A 20,427-nucleotide genomic window follows, 5' to 3' on the forward strand; every position below is an offset into this window, starting at 1 on the left:
AGGTAAAAACACTAAAGTGAGCTCTGATCTGCTCCAGCGTTGTGTTTGCGTGTAAAGGTAAAAACACTAAAGTGAGCTCTGATCTGCTCCAGCGTTGTGTTTGCGTGTAAAGGTAAAAACACTAAAGTGAGCTCTGATCTGCTCCAGCGTTGTGTTTGCGTGTAAAGGTAAAAACACTAAAGTGAGCTCTGATCTGCTCCGGTGTTGTGTTTGCGTGTAAAGGTTCTCTGCTGTTAGGGAGAGATGGATGTTTCCCAGCATGCAGCAGCTCTGGGTGCTGTTGTGTGGCAGTGGAGAACGCACAGACTTAGTGTTTCCTTCCTGGATCGTCTCCGTCTGAACGGGGCCTCGTTTCTGTAAAGCTCCCACAGCTGTGTGTCCGTCTTGAGCCTGATGTTGATGATGAAACCTTCATGTTACGTCTAAGGTGGCGGGCGGCAGTAGCTCAGTCCATAGATGACTTGGCTGGGAACCGTAGGGTCACCAGATCAAATCCATGTGTGAACCATGCATGAAACCTTCATGTTAAACCCAAGGTGGAGGGTGACAGCAGCCAAGTCCATAGGTGACCTGGCCGGGAACCATAGGGTCACTGGCTCAAATCCATGTGTGTCATGTATGAAGCGTGGCTGGAGCAGCGCCAGTCCATCCCCTGGGCACCAACGGCCCAGGGCACCGGCCACCAGCAGCCCCAGCAAGCACATGCCCTGTCTGTGCGTGCACAGACAGGGCATGTGCGTGTGTAACATGATCAATAGTAAGAGTGTGTGTGTAACATGATTAAGAGTGAAACAATTCAATTTCCCTGTTGTGGGATAGAGTAACTCTTTTAACCTGTGAGCCCTGAACACACTGAACACCATGACACGTCACGTGTACTGTAAACAACATTTATTTAAATGTACAAAATCAGATCAGTGGATGGTTTAATCCTCATCTTCCTCCTCCTCTTCATCCTGGTTGATCTGGAAGTAGCGAAGCTCGTAGCTCTCCTTGGTGTTGGCGACGACGCGCAGCCAGTCCCGCAGGTTGTTCTTCTTCAGGTACTTCTTGGTCAGGTACTTCAGGTATCTGCCAAACAGGAGAGAGACGTGTGTGAGCAGCAGGTTTAGGACCTTCACAGCTACGGTTTGAGTCATTTCATTATTCCACTGCTCGTGTGTTTCCTGATCAACGAGTCAAAGGATGTTGGTTTGTTTTACTAAGCACCGTTTTACTTTTGAGAAACCAAAACAAACGTGTTTAAGACGTAAAAGTTACAAAAAGTCAGAGCTCCCTGATAAAAATAAAAACACATGTTGTCGTTTAAACTCATTGTTGTGTGTGTTCATTAATTTAGTCAGAAACCAAAATCCATTTAAATGGAAAATGTTGCTTGTGTCAAATATTGAGATACGAATAATTAATGACAAAGCCTAAAGTAACAAAAACGTAAAGTGAGGTTTGTGAGGGAAAAACATTCTCAAAGGGACTTTCACCTCTGACCTCGAGATCAGAGTTTACATTTCACACGGACTAAAAATACAGTGGTGTAACTGCTTTTGGGTCAGTTCTGAAGAAAAAACATTGATGCCATCAGCGTTCACTGTGAGGACGACTCAAAACATCAGAAAACTTAAACTGCTGCGGCGTGGAGAACATGACTGCGTGGAGAACATGACTGCAGGGAGAACATGACTGCGCGGAGAACATGACTGCAGGGAGAACATGACTGCGTGGAGAACATGACTGCAGGGAGAACATGACTGTGTGGAGAACATGACTGCGCGGAGAACATGACTGTGTGGAGAACATGACTGCGTGGAGAACATGACTGTGTGGAGAACATGACTGCAGGGAGAACATGACTGCGCGGAGAACATGACTGCAGGGAGAACATGACTGCGTGGAGAACATGACTGCGTGGAGAACATGACTGCAGGGAGAACATGACTGTGTGGAGAACATGACTGCGCGGAGAACATGACTGCAGGGAGAACATGACTGCGTGGAGAACATGACTGCGCGGAGAACATGACTGCAGGGAGAACATGACTGCGCAGAGAACATGACTGCAGGGAGAACATGACTGCGCGGAGAACATGACTGCAGGGAGAACATGACTGCTCGGAGAACATGACTGCGCGGAGAACATGACTGCGCGGAGAACATGACTGCGCGGAGAACATGACTGCAGGGAGAACATGACTGCGCGGAGAACATGACTGCAGGGAGAACATGACTGCGTGGAGAACACGACTGCGTGGAGAACATGACTGTGTGGAGAACATGACTGCGTGGAGAACATGACTGTGTGGAGAACATGACTGCGTGGAGAACATGACTGCGCGGAGAACATGACTGCGCGGAGAACATGACTGCGTGGAGAACATGACTGCGTGGAGAACATGACTGCGTGGAGAACATCACTGCGTGGAGAACATGACTGCGCGGAGAACATGACTGCAGGGAGAACACGACTGCGTGGAGAACACGACTGCGTGGAGAACATGACTGCAGGGAGAACATGACTGCGCGGAGAACATGACTGCGCGGAGAACACGACTGCGCGGAGAACACGACTGCGTGGAGAACACGACTGCGCGGAGAACATGTCTGCAGGGAGAACATGTCTGCAGGGAGAACATGACTGTGTGGAGAACATGACTGCTCGGAGAACATGACTGCGCGGAGAACATGACTGCGCGGAGAACATGACTGCGCGGAGAACATGACTGCAGGGAGAACATGACTGCAGGGAGAACATGACTGCGCGGAGAACATGACTGCGCGGAGAACATGACTGCAGGGAGAACATGACTGCGCGGAGAACATGACTGCGTGGAGAACATGACTGTGTGGAGAACATGACTGCGTGGAGAACACGGCTGCGTGGAGAACACGACTGCGCGGAGAACATGACTGCAGGGAGAACATGACTGCGCGGAGAACATGACTGCGTGGAGAACATGACTGCGTGGAGAACACGACTGCGCGGAGAACACGACTGTGTGGAGAACATGACTGCGCGGAGAACATGACTGTGTGGAGAACATGACTGCGTGGAGAACATGACTGCGCAGAGAACATGACTGCGCGGAGAACATGACTGCGCGGAGAACATGACTGTGTGGAGAACATGACTGCGTGGAGAACATCACTGCGTGGAGAACATCACTGCGCGGAGAACATGACTGCGTGGAGAACATGACTGTGTGGAGAACATGACTGCGCGGCGAACATGACTGCGCGGAGAACATGACTGCCTGGAGAACATGACTGCGTGGAGAACATCACTGCGTGGAGAACATGACTGCGTGGAGAACATGACTGTGTGGAGAACATGACTGCCTGGAGAACATGACTGCAGGGAGAACATGACTGTGTGGAGAACATGACTGTGTGGAGAACACGACTGTGTGGAGAACATGACTGCCTGGAGAACATGACTGCAGGGAGAACATGACTGTGTGGAGAACATGACTGTGTGGAGAACATGACTGCCTGGAGAACATGACTGCAGGGAGAACATGACTGCGTGGAGAACATGACTGCAGGGAGAACATGACTGCAGGGAGAACATGACTGCGTGGAGAACATGACTGCGTGGAGAACATGACTGTGTGGAGAACATGACTGCAGGGAGAACATGACTGCGTGGAGAACATGACTGCAGGGAGAACATGACTGTGTGGAGAACATGACTGCGTGGAGAACATGACTGTGTGGAGAACATGACTGCAGGGAGAACATGACTGCGTGGAGAACATGACTGCAGGGAGAACATGACTGCAGGGAGAACATGACTGCGTGGAGAACATGACTGTGTGGAGAACATGACTGCAGGGAGAACATGACTGCGTGGAGAACATGACTGCAGGGAGAACATGACTGCGTGGAGAACATGACTGCAGGGAGCCAGAAGAGAAGGAACGGGACCACAAGAACCTTCAAAGAGTGGTTGGTTCTCCTGGACGTAGGTGGTTCCACCCGGCAGCACAGAGAAGCTCAGTGTCTACCCTCAGTTCCTGCTCAGTTTACACGACACGGTGCTGCAAGATGTTTGGAGTGAAACTAAAAATACACCACGGACCTACTGTCTCTGTGCAACACGTCGGCTGTGACGGGCGTTAAATACTAAAACACGTGCAGTGCTTCAGCTGACGTTAACTGCTCCGGCTCAGTTACGTTACTCTCGTACTTGGGTCAAGACAGAAAAGAGCTTCTATTCTTCTGTTCCGATACGAAGCGTTCAGTGTGGGACTCCGGCGTGGTGTGCCCCGTGACCCAAACATGTCAGAACAGAATTATTTCTCCGACTGGATCTCATCAACCGCACGTACTGATGAGCGACTGGAACGCCTCCCGCTGTGTCACAGTACCTGACGGAGCGCTGCGTGACGGGGCGCTGCGTGGCGGGCTCTCACCTTTTGGAGAAGGGCACCTCGGAGGAAACCGTGATCTTGCTCTTGCTCCTCTCGATGGAGACCACACCGTTGCCCAGGTTACCGGCTTTCCCGTTCACCTTGATGCGCTCCTGAAGGAACTGCTCCTGAAGACGACACGTGTGGAAACATTTGAACATCATTATTATATTCTGAGCTCTCAGCGCTCCGCACAGCTGCAGTGATGGATTAGTCAAAACCTAAAGGTTGAATGTGTGGCGTCTTTATTAAAAACTGTTTCTGATATAAAATAATTCACCCCCGTTTGGCTGTTTTTAGGGAGTCACTGGGTTCTTTAATCTTTTCCAACCTCAAATTCAAGCTTTTCCACCTCACAGCCGTGGTGAATGACATATTTCTATAAATACAAACAAATTTAAATTGATTTCACTTTTTTAAATCACGTTTAAAGAGTTGGTTTTATGCTGTGACAAAAATTGTGTTTTGTAAAAACAAACGATACGAAATACAATTAAACTTCTGTTCTAAAGTTTTTTGATGTGAAAACACTGAAAACATTAAAATTCAAACATTTTCACGAACCCTGAAATATATTTAGTCTGAATTAATGTTTTAACAAGTTTTGACTGGTTTGACAACGACTTTCTGTCCTGTTGTGTTTCCATGGCAGCAGCCAATCGCGTTGCTGGTTGCCAGGGTTGTCTGTTGTTGGGTGCAGCTACTGTAGGCTGGCACTGGTGAAATGCGCTAACTGTCAGTCAAACTCCTCTAATCCTTGTTTTGATGCTGTGGTTTTCTGGAGGGGACGGGTTCAAACAGGCTCAAACAGACTCCGGTCTCCTGGAGCTACTGGGCCGGGTCTCACCAACCTGGCAACCCCACTGCTGGACTTCTTTTTTGTTGTTGAGACGACGATCTGGAGACACTAGATGGAGCTGTTCTGCTAGTTCTACCTTTAATACTTAAACGTTACGTCTTAATATGTCAGTGACGGTGAGCAGTGACGGTGATTGGGTCTTTTTCGGTCTGCGGCTGCACGTGGAGACCTGATGAGTGGTGCACTTACAAAGTTGGCGGCGTCCATGATGCCGTCCTCCACAGGATGGGTGCAGTCCAGAGTGAATTTCAGGACCTGCTTCTTCTTCTTACCACCTTTGCCGGTGTTCTGCTTCTTCTGCTGACACAGCACAAACATTTACGGGTTAGCTGGAACAACAGGACCGTTTGTTTGTTTGTTTGTTTGTTTAAATGGAGACTTTCACACCAGCCCCCATTTAAAGAAACACCCCAGGGTGAACTCAGGTCCCAGGAAGAACAGGACGTTTACAACGCAGAGGCAGATGAAAGTGACTTTTCTCTGAAATCATTTTGTTTTATTATTTATGATTATTGCTACGTTTATCATAAAATATCTAACTGTGGGGCGGCCGGGGGCTCAGTGGTCAGAGCGGTCGCCCGGTGTACAGAGGCTGAAGAAAACAGATCAAAATCATCTCATTATCAGGGGAAAAAAGGGGAAATGTTTGTAACGTTTGACCCTTTAGGGCTTCCGTAAAAATATATTTAGTGTGAACTAATATTTTAACATTTTTTGAGGGGTTTGACAATGACTTCCTGTCCTGTTGTGTTTCCATGGTAGCAGCCAATAGCGTTGGGCGTTGCTGGTTGCCAGGGTTGCCTGTTGTTGGGTGCAGCTACTGTAGGCTGGCACTGGGTGAAATGGAGTTAGTCAGTCAAACTCCTCTAATCCTTGTTTTGATGCTGTGGTTTTCTGGAGGGGACGGGTTCAAACAGGCTCAAACAGACTCCGGTCTCCTGGAGCTGACCAACCTGGCAACCCCACTGCTGGACTTCTTTTTTGTTGTTGCCACTAAGATCTGGAGACTCTAGATGGAGCCGTTCTGCTCATTCTCCATAATCAACCTTAAATGAACGTGTCTGATGGCGGTCGTCCATGTTTTCTGTTTACGTCCCACTTCTGTTGTCTGGAGCCTTTTGTAGTTAGCTAGCTGCACGTGCTAATGCTAATAATGCTGCATTAATGATTGTGTAATTGTTAAATAAAGCTGTTGTCACGCATCCACCCGGAGCAGCTCGCGGAGGCAACAACGTGCTCAACGATCCCTTCGGACGCGAGCAGGCTAACGTTAGCATTAGCTCAAAAACAGCCCCGGGAAAACGCGACTATTAAACCCGTTAAAGCCGAACTCAACCCGAACCTTTGGACCGTGGTTGTTCTCACGCGGCTCTAAGTCACGCACGGCTCGTTTTCCCGGGTTTCACGGCGTCAAATATAAAACATTTAGAGCATTTATCAACACGAGCCTTTACTCACAATCGGCGCCATGGCGGAGAAGCTAGCAGAAAGGGAGAACGGGCCGTGCGCATGCGCCAGATGTAGGATTACGAGTCAAACGTCGAGCTGTCGATCGAATCCGTGCGTCTGGGATTGATTTGATGAACAAACCCTCTCTGAACCTTTGGTGGTGAATTAAACTCAGCCCTACTGCTCTGGACGTGTTCAAAGATGTCAACACAAACAGTCCTAGTTCATTTCCTGTTGATTGCATGTGAATGACATCAGCTGACAGGAAGTTAACAAGGACCCAGGCTGTTGCCTAGCAATGGAATGCCATCAAAAAGGGTTTAAAGGTCCAGTCTGTAAATGTTCTCGTGTGTCCAGGTCGTCGTTCTCCTCAAAGCAGCTTCAGTCCAAAGCAACTGGACTTGGTTCTTTGTCAGGAAGACGTTTCACCTCTCATCCAAGAGGCTTCATCAGTTCATGTACGCATCTGACCAGGACCAGGACCAGGACCAGGACCAGGCTGGGACTGGACCAGGACCAGGACCAGGACCAGTCCTGGTCCTGGTTCTCGTCCTGGTCCAGTGCCAGCCTGGTCAGATGCGTACATGAACTGATGAAGCCACTGAAATGTCTAGTTTTCCAGGGGATTATTGTTGATTGATGGATGGATGTCCCTGTGATACTCTGTCTGCATCATTCGTGTTTGTAATCAGCCGTCAGGACACTTCCTGGAGTCAGAACACTTCCTGGAGTCAGGACACTTCCTGGAGTCAGGTCACTTCCTGGAGTCAGAACACTTCCTGGAGTCAGGACACTTCCTGGAGTCAGGATACTTTCTGGAGTCAGGACACTTCCTGGAGTCAGGACACTTCCTGGAGTCAGAACACTTCCTGGAGTCAGGACACTTCCTGGAGTCAGGACACTTCCTGGAGTCAGGTCACTTCCTGGAGTCAGGATACTTTCTGGAGTCAGGACACTTCCTGGAGTCAGGACACTTCCTGGAGTCAGAACACTTCCTGGAGTCAGGACACTTCCTGGAGTCAGGATACTTTCTGGAGTCAGGACACTTCCTGGAGTCAGGACACTTCCTGGAGTCAGAACACTTCCTGGAGTCAGGTCACTTCCTGGAGTCAGGATACTTCCTGGAGTCAGGACACTTCCTGGAGTCAGGACACTTCCTGGAGTCAGGACACTTCCTGGAGTCAGGACACTTCCTGGAGACAGAACACTTCCTGGAGTCAGGACACTTCCTGGAGTCAGAACACTTCCTGGAGTCAGGACACTTCCTGGAGTCAGGATACTTTCTGGAGTCAGGACACTTCCTGGAGTCAGAACACTTCCTGGAGTCAGGACACTTCCTGGAGTCAGAACACTTCCTGGAGTTAGGACACTTCCTGGAGTCAGGACACTTCCTGGAGTCAGGACACTTCCTGGAGTTAGGACACTTCCTGGAGTCAGGACACTTCCTGGAGTCAGGACACTTCCTGGAGTCAGGTCACTTCCTGGAGTCAGGTCACTTCCTGGAGTCAGGACACTTCCTGGAGTCAGGACACTTCCTGGAGTCAGGACACTTCCTGGAGTCAGGATACTTCCTGGAGTCAGGTCACTTCCTGGAGTCAGAACACTTCCTGGAGTCAGGACACTTCCTGGAGTCAGGTCACTTCCTGGAGTCAGAACACTTCCTGGAGTAAGGACACTTCCTGGAGTCAGGACACTTCCTGGAGTCAGAACACTTCCCGGAGTCAGGCCACTTCCTGGAGTCAGAACACTTCCTGGAGTCAGGCCACTTCCTGGAGTCAGGACACTTCCTGGAGTCAGGACACTTCCTGGAGTCAGAACACTTCCTGGAGCCAGGACACTTCCTGGAGTCAGAACACTTCCTGGAGTCAGAACACTTCCTTGAGTCAGGACACTTCCTGGAGTCAGGACACTTCCTGGAGTAAGGACACTTCCTGGAGTCAGGACACTTCCTGGAGTCAGGACACTTCCTGGAGTCAGGACACTTCCTGGAGTCAGGACACTTCCTGGAGACAGAACACTTCCTGGAGTCAGGACACTTCCTGGAGTCAGAGCACTTCCTGGAGTCAGGACACTTCCTGGAGTAAGGACACTTCCTGGAGTCAGGTCACTTCCTGGAGTCAGGACACTTCCTGGAGTCAGAACACTTCCTGGAGTCAGAGCGTGAGAAAATAAATGAAAACCTGTTGAGTTTGGGGTCGAGCCGCCTGATAAACAGCAAAAGGTGAAGTTTTACTAAAAGTAAACTCGTGGGTGAGGAGGTTAAAGGAAGAGGACGAGAACAAACCTCCGTCATCGTGTTTGTGGAGACGTTTCCTCCCAGAGAACAGATCTGAGTCTGCACACGACACTTTCTCTCTAAACTCTATCAAACTTTCTTTTCAGCTCCAGATCTAAACGATGGTGTCATGTTTAGAGTTCATTTAATGGAGTTAAACTAAAGTCTAACTTCTTCTCTGTGGAACCAAATCTGGTTTGAACGTCCTGATTCATCTTTGTGTGAACCAGAGCGCTCAGGAGGTCGGTCCGTCTCAGATGAGCTCGTCCCAGAGAAGCCGACGGAGGTTCTGGGGGTTGATGATCTGTGGCTTACTCTTTGCATGAGTTTTAACCTGCACTTGTAGATGAACTGTGTTGACTGACGGTGGTTTTCTGAAGTCTTCCTGAGCCCACGTGCAGACATCCTTTACAGAACGATGTCAGTCTTTAGTGTTCAGTGTCGTCTGAAGGATCCAAGGTCACAGACATTCAGCGTTGGTTTCCAGCCGTGATGTTAACGTGCAGAGATTTCTCCAGATTCTCTGCATCTGATCTTTTAAAGCCCTGAACTCCCTCACAGGTGTTTCAGTTCCCTGGTTGGTTCGACCTCTTCTCAGGACGGGGTGTGTGTGTGTGTGTGTGTGTGTGTGTGTGTGTGTGTGTGTGTGTGTGTGTGTCTCCTCTGATTGATTGACATCGTCCTGAGTCTCCTGTTAGCTTTGTTTCACCTGTTAAGGCGGGACAACGTTCACCTTTATCATCTTAGTGGTAGACGCACATTTATGACCTCATAAACTCCCATCGAAGCCCCGCCCACCTTCAACCCGAGCAGAGGAACTGAAAACACCTGTGTGAGTGTTCAGGGGCTTTAACATGACTTTTTTGGCAGTTTTCAAGCCTTTATTTTGTAGGACAGACAGGAAATGGGGTGAGAGAGAGAGAGAGAGGGTAAAGAGGACATGAGGAACACAATGGATCCAGAAAAGCACGTCAGGAAGTGAAGTTTTTAATGATAAAAAGTTGCTTTATTGATGCAGATTGTTCTTTAGTGGTGAGTTTTACGTCATTTCCTGCCTCTGACCCATGGATGGATTCTCTTCCACCAGATGCAGAACTGCAGTGCATTGTGGGTGATATCCAGCCCTGGAGGGTTCGTCGTTGTTCACTCAGCCCTCCGAGGGTCCATCTCACCACGTCACCTTCAGTTTTCCACACTATTGGAACGACACTGAAGATGGCGGCGGGGGGACGTGAGGAGGGCGAGGTGAAGCCCTACAGAACGCAGCACACGGACATTTAAATAGAAACCTAAGATTTCTTTACACATTTCATTCACTCTAATGTAGTTAAATAATGTTTCTGAGGATCAAGTCTTCAACAAACACAATAATGTCACCTGTCGTTCCTGTTATCGCTGCTCAGACGCAGTGTTGAGGAGCTACTGACCTGCTGTTACTGGACAGCTTTAGTGTTCTACGTCTACTGTGCTGGAGAGGCCTCCACCTTAAAGAGTGCAGATCATCAGGGACAGTGTTCGACCGCTGCTGAGATCAATGTGAGCACTAAACACACAGGTTGTGGCAGAGCTGTGGAGCTCTGAGGAGGCGATGGTGTGACTGCAGTAATCTGGTGGATTAAGCTGCAGGAGGAAACGTTTCTATGGACACTGGGGAGTTTTGTGAATCTAAGAGGCCTAAAGCTGCCCCCCCCCCCCCCCCCCTCTGTACAGGAGCAGCTTTCAGAGAGACTTTAAAGCGAAAGTCCGCTGTAAAATCATCCCAGGGTCTTTTTAAAGTCATCAAATAATCCATCAAGACAATTCTTTTCGGTGTACGAACGATTATGGAGAAATCCAGGAAAGTCGCTAACAGCCGGATGTGGCTAACAGTGGTTAGCTCGGGGCAGCACGGTGAAGGCATTCAAAGGTCTTTTTTAACCACTAATGCTGCTGAAAATAACAGCAAACCTCTGCAGCAGCATGAGAAGAGTCCCTACAGTTAATCGCTCATAAATGAAAACTGTCTCGATGGTTCATTTGATGATTGATTTGCAGAAAAAGACCCTGGGGTGATGTTAACCCAGAATGACGCATGAAGACCACGGGGCAGACGTCTGCACTCCAGAACGACTCCAGTCAGAAACAAACCTGTGGAAACACTTGGACCTGGTGCCATTCATTACAAACACTAAAAGCTTCAAACACATGGGGCCACATGCAAACCACTGTGTAGATTCACAACTAAAAGTGTGTGTGTACGCAGAGAGACAGAAATATGCAGATTAAGATCCGATTCCTAAATCTGCACAAAGACCCGACCCTGTTTTAGAAATCTCAATCGTTGTGCACGAGCCTCATTTCCACTCCCGAAGTTCACCATAAATGGATGAACCGACACCTTTAAAGCGTAATTCCAGCGTAAAATCATCCCAGGGTCTTTTTAGGCACTTACACTCATCAAATAAGCAGAGACTGTAACAGCGATTAACGGAGAAATCCCGGAGATCGTCTAACAGTGGTTAGCTCGGGGCAGCACGATGAAGGCATTCAAAGGTCTTTTTTAACCACTAATGCTGCTGAAAATAACAGCAAACCTCTGCAGCAGCATGAGAAGAGTCCCTACACACACACAACAAAGCACCAATGGGCTCCTTCCACTGTAATGGACTTTACTATGAGAGGAGCTGGTACAGGGGCCAGTAGGTAAGTCTTTAAAACACTCTTTAATAAACTCTGGCTTCACTAACTACACTGTTGCTGCTTTGTTGTTGTGTGTAGGGACTCTTCTCATGCTGCTGCAGAGGTCTGCTGTTATTTTCAGCAGCATTAGTGGTTAAAAAAGACCTTTGAATGCCTTCAACGTGCTGCCCCGAGCTAATCACTGTTAGCATCTCTCCAGGATTTCTCTGTTGATAGTTGTTACATAAAAAAATGTCTCGATGGATTATTTGATGACCAAATTTGCCAAAACAGTCCCTGGGATGATTTTATGCAGGAATTACGATTTAAACATCCTTTAGCGTGTGCAGAGTTGTGCTTGCTCCGACACATTTGACCTGTCAATCAGAAAAAGAGAAAGAGCTGTTTGGTCGAGTGTCGCACGGGGGAGACAGCCACGACGCACAGCTGCCACATTTGTGCAAACCATCGCTGTCAACTCTTAACCAGCGTTCCTCTCAAACATCAGGAGGAGGATCAGTGAGTTATTCAGAGCGCTCATGTTTGTAAAGTGCTTCATGATTCAGGATCCAATGAGCGGCTCATGAACAGGGAGGTGAGGCTCTAATGTAAATAAAGAGAATGATTCAATCCATCACACGTGGAACATTTAAAATTAAGTTTATAAACGTGACAGAACAAACAAGAACACGAGCAGTGAGACTTCTAATCAGCCTCCTCATGAAAGCACGCGGACGCTGGTCTGAAGTCAGCACTACGCACATCCTCACCACACACACACTTCCCTTACAAATGCCACTTCATGTGTGGGAAAAGGTGTGTGCGAGGTTTTTGTGCATACACAGAGATTATGCATGTGGCCCTAATGATTCAGTCTACACTCTATCAACCTCGTGCTGGTGCACACAGATCTGAGACCTGCAGCGGCACGACAGGACCCTACCAGACCACATGAGACTGAACGTCACCCTGAGCCAGCCTCACGCCCACGGATGGTTCTGGGTGTTTAAACAGAGTGGAGAGCTCCCTCACAGCTAACGGACCGACCGATATCTGAGCCGTTCTCAGAGTTAACATTGGAAACAGTGGAATAGCGACTAAACTAGCCACAGTAGTGGCGACTTGTTGAGAACAGAAAAAACATGACACTCTGCTGAAACATGAACCCAAAGGGCCGGTGCAGTGTTCCTGGGTCGTCTGTGAAAACACTAAAGCTTGGTCGAAGCATGCAAACAGAACAGGTGAAACAGGTGCAGTGGGTGGTGCTGAGTGCACGGAGGACAGTGGAGGTTTCCTGGTCTTTAACTGGATTTTGGAAGTTGATAGAAAAAAAAAAGCAGCCCAGCTGCCTGCGGCTGTCCCAGCTGTCCCAGTCTCTGTCTGTAAGCTACAAGCTGCAGGGTTTCCCCTCTGGAGGGCATCAGACATGGCGGCCACCACACACCCGCCAGGTCTGACCTGCCTTAGTGCTTTGAGTCTGTTACGTCCAGCATCCAGCTGCTGGGACTAGTTGACACGGATGCCTGAGATGAAGGGCAGCCCGGTAGGAACCCTCTTCTTGTACTCCACATAGTCCTCTGCAAAGAAATGGATGAGGGAGAGCTCCTCCTCCTCGATCCGCTCCCGGAAGAACCTCCAGCTGGCTATCGTGTAGCCCAGTATACACACGGGGTTACACAGCATGACCTGCAAGAGTCAAGGGTCTTAGTAAACACAAAAGAACATGTGGGGAATGCTGACAACCAAAGGGCAGAAAACATGACTCTAATCATTTCATCAGCACCGATTTAGGGTCCGAGCCTCGGATCAGTGCGATTCCCTGCAGTTTAAAAACGTCTGACAAGATTACGACTCTCGTAGGCGAGAGAACGGACCTCTACTGAGAAGCTACGTCCATTTTTATACAGTCTGTGGGCTGAGGATTAGGATGAGGATGGTGATGAAGCTGAGGATGAGAATGGGGATGAAGCTGAGGATGAGGATGGGGATGAGGATGAGGATGAAGCTGGGGATGAAGCTGGGGATGGGGATGAAGCTGAGGATGAGGATGGGGATGAGGATGAGGATGAAGCTGAGGATGAAGCTGAGGATGAAGCTGGGGATGGGGATGAAGCTGAGGATGAGGATGGGGATGAAGCTGAGGATGAAGCTGAGGATGAAGCTGGGGATGAGGATGGGGATGAGGATGAGGCTGAGGATGAGGATGGGGATGAGGATGAAGCTGAGGATGAGGATGGGGATGAGGATGAGGATGAAGCTGGGGATGAAGCTGGGGATGGGGATGAAGCTGAGGATGAGGATGGGGATGAGGATGAAGCTGAGGATGAAGCTGGGGATGGGGATGAAGCTGAGGATGAGGATGGGGATGAGGATGAGGATGAAGCTGAGGATGAAGCTGGGGATGAGGATGGGGATGAGGATGGGGATGAGGATGAAGCTGGGGATGAAGCTGAGGATGAAGCTGGGGATGAGGATGAAGCTGGGGATGAGGATGGGGATGAAGCTGGGGATGAGGATGGGGATGAGGATGAAGCTGGGGATGAAGCTGGGGATGAGGATGGGATGAGGATGAAGCTGGGGATGAGGATGAGGATGGGGATGAAGCTGAGGATGAAGCTGGGGATGAGGATGAGGATGGGGATGAAGCTGAGGATGGGGATGAGGATGGAGATGAGGATGAAGCTGGGGATGAGGATGGGGATGAAGCTGAGGATGGGGATGAGGATGGAGATGAGGATGAAGCTGGGGATGAGGATGTGCGGGGCTGAAGCTCACCTGTGTCCCTGTGCTCCAGTAGAACCAGCCCACGTAGGAGGGGTGTCTGAAGTAGGCGTAGACCCCGCTGGTGACCAGCACGTGGCTCTGGGCCTTCTCATTCTGGACGATGTGGTTGAAGTTGGAGCCGGCCGTCAGCATGGCCGCCTTACGTAGGCCCTCCCCACACAGCACCAGGAGCAGACCCACCACGCTCAGCCAGTTGTTCTGCTTCAGCTCTGACACAGAGAGAGAGAGAGAGAGAGAGAGAGAGAGAAATTCAAATTTTGCATCTGTTTTTAGTCATTTTGCTTCAGTTTCCGCTCCTAACGGGGAAAAGGAAACTGAAACTTCTCAGAGATCCTTTCTTATTTAGTTTGAGAACAAAAAACAACTAAAACAGAAAGAAACAAACTGAAACTCTTTCTTTATTTGTTGATGTTTGATGTAACTTTGTTCTGGTTCTGCTGGAGAACTTTATTTGGACCTTTTGGACTTTAATTCTTTAAACACATGTTCTGATGCTGAGTCAGCTCATTGTGTGAAACACTGATTTAAGCTGAGTTTGCATCGTGGCTCTGATTATTGACTGCGTGACGAAAACACACCAACCTGGAAAGGTGAGCTTCTCCACAGTGAACTCCACCCATGACGAGACGGCAGCCAGGGTGTACTCCACGCTGTGGTTGAGCAGGAACGAGTCCAGCGACAGGCTGCGGGGGTTAATGATGGCCGTCACCAGGTACTCAGAGTAATGGAAGAAGGACAGGGAGCACATGTACCTGCAGAGAGACACGATTACTGCACCAGGTGGGATCACAGAGCACCTGCGTCACTGGACATCCCTGCAAAGCTCAAGTTTCCTTCACTTGTGTAAATCAGGGCTCGTTTATCACCTTTGAATGGAAGCGTAACGGGATTAAATCATATATTGAGATATTGTGATACTCAATCATGTCGTCTACATTGATAAAAGCACACAAACTCAAATTGCTGCTGAGTATTTTGAGGGAATATCATTTAAAGACCACAGTTCTGTTTCTACGTCGCACAAACTGTGTATAACTGCAACAAAATGTGTATTTTTTCTCTACAATTCCACTTAAAACTGTTCATTTTGCACTAAAGTTCATAATAAAATGAGAAAACACTCTTCGTATGTCACATATGTGATCCACACAGGTGTAAACAAACACCATGTGGTTATTTATAATTTATTGAATGACCAGGAATCCTGCTACGTCGTGTTAGCGGTCAAATTTCACACGTCAGTATCAGGAGAGCAGGTTTAAAACAATAATAATAAATGTATTTGTGCTAAACACAATCACCAGAGGATGTTAAACGCATCCACGTACCAGCCAAAGTGTGTCCAGGTGGTGTGAGAGCAGCTGATCATTAAGCCGCAGCCGAAGGTCACTCCCAGGAAACAGGCTCTCACCGCGACCTGGAAGCAGCGAGGACAAAACACACTTTTCCTGAGACAAAACACACTTTTACTCAAACAAAACACACTTTTCCTGAGACAAAACACACTTTACCTGAGACAAAACACACTTTACCTGAGACAAAACACACTTTACCTGAGACAAAACACACTTTTACTCAGACAAAACACACTTTACCTGAGACAAAACACACTTTACCTGAGACAAAACACACTTTTACTCAGACAAAACACACTTTTACTCAGACAAAACACACTTTACCTGAGACAAAACACACTTTTACTCAGACAAAACACACTTTACCTGAGACAAAACACACTTTACCTGAGACAAAACACACTTTACCTGAGACAAAACACACTTTTACTCAGACAAAACACACTTTTACTCAGACAAAACACACTTTTACTCAGACAAAACACACTTTTCCTCAAACAAAACACACTTTTCCTGAGACAAAAGACACTTTTCCTGAGACAAAACACACTTTACCTGAGACAAAACACACTTTTCCTGAGACAAAACACACTTTTCCTGAGACAAAACACACTTTACCTGAGACAAAACACACTTTTCCTGAGACAAAACACACTTTACCTGAGACAAAACACACTTTTCCTCAAACAAAACACACTTTTCCTGAGACAAAACACACTTTTCCTCAAACAAAACACACTTTTACTCAGACAAAACACACTTTTACTCAGACAAAACACACTTTTCCTCAAACAAAACACACTTTTCCTGAGACAAAACACACTTTACCTGAGACAAAACACACTTTTCCTCAAACAAAACACACTTTTACTCAGACAAAACACACTTTTACTCAGACAAAACACACTTTTACTCAGACAAAACACACTTTTACTCAGACAAAACACACTTTTACTCAAACAAAACACACTTTACCTGAGACAAAACACACTTTACCTGAGACAAAACACACTTTTCCTCAAACAAAACACACTTTTCCTCAAACAAAACACACTTTTACTCAAACAAAACACACTTTACCTGAGACAAAACACACTTTTACTCAAACAAAACACACTTTACCTGAGACAAAACACACTTTTCCTCAAACAAAACACACTTTTCCTCAAACAAAACACACTTTTCTTCAATCAAAACACACTTTTCCTCTAACAAAACACACTTTTCCTAAAACAAAACACACTTTTCCTAAAACAAAACACACTTTTCCTCAAACAAAACATACTTTTCCTCAAACAAAACACACTTTTCTTCAATCAAAACACACTTTTCCTGAAACAAAACACACTTTTCCTAAAACAAAACACACTTTTCCTGAGACAAAACACACTTTTCCTGAGACAAAACACACTTTTCCTGAGACAAAACACACTTTTCCTCAAACAAAACACACTTTTCCTGAGACAAAACACACTTTTCCTCAAACAAAACACACTTTTCCTGAGACAAAACACACTTTTCCTCAAACAAAACACACTTTTCCTGCAACAAAACACACTTTTCCTGCAACAAAACACACTTTTCCTGAGACAAAACACACTTTTCCTCAGACAAAACACACTTTTCATAAAACAAAACACACTTTTCCTCAAACAAAATACACTTTTCCTGAGACAAAACACACTTTTCCTCAAACAAAACACACTTTTCCTGAGACAAAACACACTTTTCCTCAAACAAAACATACTTTTCCTCAAACAAAACACACTTTTCTTCAATCAAAACACACTTTTCCTGAAACAAAACACACTTTTCCTAAAACAAAACACACTTTTCCTGAGACAAAACACACTTTTCCTGAGACAAAACACACTTTTCCTGAGACAAAACACACTTTTCCTCAAACAAAACACACTTTTCCTGAGACAAAACACACTTTTCCTCAAACAAAACACACTTTTCCTGCAACAAAACACACTTTTCCTGCAACAAAACACACTTTTCCTGAGACAAAACACACTTTTCCTCAGACAAAACACACTTTTCATAAAACAAAACACACTTTTCCTCTAACAAAACACACTTTTCCTCTAACAAAACACACTTTTCCTCAAACAAAACACACTTTTCCTGAGACAAAACACACTTTTCCTCAGACAAAACACACTTTTCCTGCAACAAAACACACTTTTCCTGAGACAAAACACACTTTACCTGCAACAAAACACACTTTTCTTCAATCAAAACACACTTTTCCTGAGACAAAACACACTTTTTCTCAAACAAAACACACTTTTCCTGAGACAAAACACACTTTTCCTCAAACAAAACACACTTTTCCTCAAACAAAACACACTTTTCCTGAAAAAAACACACTTTTCCTGAAACAAAACACACTTTTCTTCAATCAAAACACACTTTTGCTGAGACAAAACACACTTTTCCTGAGACAAAACACACTTTTCCTTAAACAAAACACACTTTTCCTCAAACAAAATACACTTTTCCAGCATTAGTGATGAAGGTAAAGCAGGTTTTTTGGTGGATTTTACCCAGAAAAAGTGTCATTTGTGTGCCGAGGACACTGATTTTTGTCCCTAAATTCCTAATTTTTTCCACCGCTTTTGGATGATTTTTATAAAAAAGTCCACTCATGATGTCTGACACACGGCGGGAGCGACTGTGCAGGAAGGAGAGTACTTTAGGAAGCAAATCATCTCCAGACGACGGTCCTGTACAGTGGTCATCTCTTTTTAAACATTTACATTTTAACCTTTAACCCTTGAACACTTTTGCTGGATACAGAGAACTGTGTGTAATTCCCCCGGTCTCTAAAGCTGCAGCTTTGACGTCTTTGAGGGAGTTTCATAAAACAAAACACACTTTTCCTGAGACAAAACACACTTTTCCCTGCAGGCTCACGTTTGGTGGTTCCCCCACAGCATAAGTGATGAAGATAAAGCAGGTTTTTGGTTGTTTCTACCCAGGAAAAGTGTCATTCGTGTGCTGAGGACACTGAGCCTTCACCAGGAATGGGTGCACCAAAAAACAACTTCCCATCTGCATTACTTTGATTTTTTTAGGGTTTTTTTGTCCCTAAATTCCTAATTTTCCAACACTTTTGGATCCTCTTTATAAAAAGGTCCACTCATGATGCTTGTGGGGTCATTTTCTCAGACATGACACTTTAAAACAAAGGTAAACTCCTCAAATGTGTCCTGTTTGGATCCATCATGATGACAGGTCCTGTTTAATGGGTGTTATCTGTGTTAGTGACGCGGTTAAAGGGTGTTTTGAATGTGTGGGACCGTGTTCTCGGGTTTTAACCTGTCAGGGATGTTTTTACAACATTAAATGACACAAATAAAGTGTAAAATAAGGAGTAAGTGACGCACAGCTTAGGTTGTAAGTGGAGCAGCAGCTGTCTCTCTGTCCCCAGGTAAGAAGATTAACGTCAGCCGACTTAACTCAACAGCTTAGTTAGCTAGCTAACGTTAGCACTGCGCCATTACGGCTCAAATAGCGACAAAAGGGAGTTTATGTGAAGCTGTCTGAACATTACCGGCTTCACTAAACACGTCTGTTTACACGGGAACGACCCGGGAGTGGAGGCAGAGCCGGGCTTACCTTGTACAGCGGTCCTCTGTAGATGATTAGCAAGAGGCCGTTAACAACTGCAACATGGACGCTAATCACTATTTTCCCGGGCGTTTCCGTCAGGTAGTCAAAGACCCAGTCCAGGTGTCCGAACCACGTCCGGACCAGCGGGATTAGGAGCACGCTGAGGCCCAGAAGAAACGCTTTTACACTTACTCTTCCTTCTAGCACCAACTTACTGCCTGCCATGATGGAAATACTGTGCCGGAGGAACTATCGCGAGACATTAACGCAAACCTCGCGAGCTTACCGTAGCGGAGGCGCCGAGGGACGGACGTTGCCTAAAGCGCCGCCATCTTGGAACAGGGCTAGCAGAGGTGTATGTGTATTTTTCCCCGTCATTATTTACAGACAGGCGTTCACAGGCAGCTCCGTGTTGCTGGAGACGCTTTTAAATTTAATAACGCTCCTTTTTAAAAAAAATAAAATAAAAATGAGACTCGTAACATTTCTTTTCATCATTGTTTAATTTTAAGATGTAAATTGAAGGAGCAAAAGTCGAACAAGGTCGAAATGTGTTTCCTCAGGAGGGGGGCTGGAGTCTCCCTTAGAGAGAGGGGGAGAAGTTCAGCATCCGTGAGGAACTCGGAGTAGAGCCGCTGCTCCTTTGTGTTGAAAGGAGCCAGTTGAGGTGGTTCAGGATCATCTGGTAAGGATGAACCCTGGGCGTCTCCCTAGGGAGGTGTTCCAGGCACGTCCAGCTGGGAGGAGGCCTCGGGGAAGACCCAGGACCAGGTGGAGAGATTAGATCTCCACACTGGCCTGGGAACGCCTCAGGATCCCCCAGTTAGAGCTGGTTAATGTGGCCCGGGAAAGGGAAGTTTGGGGTCCCCTGCTGGAGCTGCTGCCCCTGAGACCTGATCCAGGATCAGAGGCTGAAGATGAGATGAGATGAAAAGTCGTATCGGCTCCAAATATCAGCTCAGGAAAATCCGTCCGTATGTCACCGGCTGAGGCTTATGGATAAAAAAATCCATATCGGTCGAT

General features: G+C 46.9%; 2 protein-coding genes across 3 annotated transcripts; both read right to left on the minus strand.

The window, feature by feature from the left end:
* Positions 1-876: 876 nt before the first annotated feature.
* Positions 877-6,765, minus strand: LOC310952197 (large ribosomal subunit protein eL22). 2 transcript variants are annotated; one of them, XM_083920728.1, is made up of 4 exons: positions 6,721-6,765; positions 5,452-5,559; positions 4,407-4,531; positions 877-1,071 (listed from the first exon to the last, which is right to left on the minus strand). In XM_083920728.1, exons 1-4 carry the CDS (start codon positions 6,730-6,732, stop codon positions 927-929), a joined length of 390 nt encoding a protein of 129 aa, XP_083776854.1. In that variant the 5' UTR covers positions 6,733-6,765; the 3' UTR covers positions 877-926. The 2 variants fall into 2 exon arrangements, with proteins under 2 accessions (XP_083776854.1, XP_083776853.1); XM_083920727.1 differs by having other exon boundaries at positions 5,452-5,562; positions 6,721-6,760.
* A 5,523-nt stretch (positions 6,766-12,288) lies between these two features.
* icmt (isoprenylcysteine carboxyl methyltransferase) lies at positions 12,289-19,629 on the minus strand (the record flags this gene model as incomplete). Its single annotated transcript, XM_083920192.1, has 5 exons — positions 12,289-13,330; positions 14,420-14,637; positions 15,011-15,180; positions 15,757-15,845; positions 19,411-19,629. The coding sequence occupies 5 exons, from the start codon at positions 19,627-19,629 to the stop codon at positions 13,151-13,153; spliced, it is 876 nt and encodes a 291-aa protein (XP_083776318.1). The 3' UTR covers positions 12,289-13,150.
* Between the last annotated feature and the right edge of the window lie 798 nt (positions 19,630-20,427).

The sequence above is a fragment of the Echiichthys vipera genome, assembly GCF_963691815.1.
Source record: "Echiichthys vipera genome assembly, chromosome: 9".
In the NCBI taxonomy this organism is placed as follows: Eukaryota; Metazoa; Chordata; class Actinopteri; order Perciformes; family Trachinidae; genus Echiichthys; species Echiichthys vipera.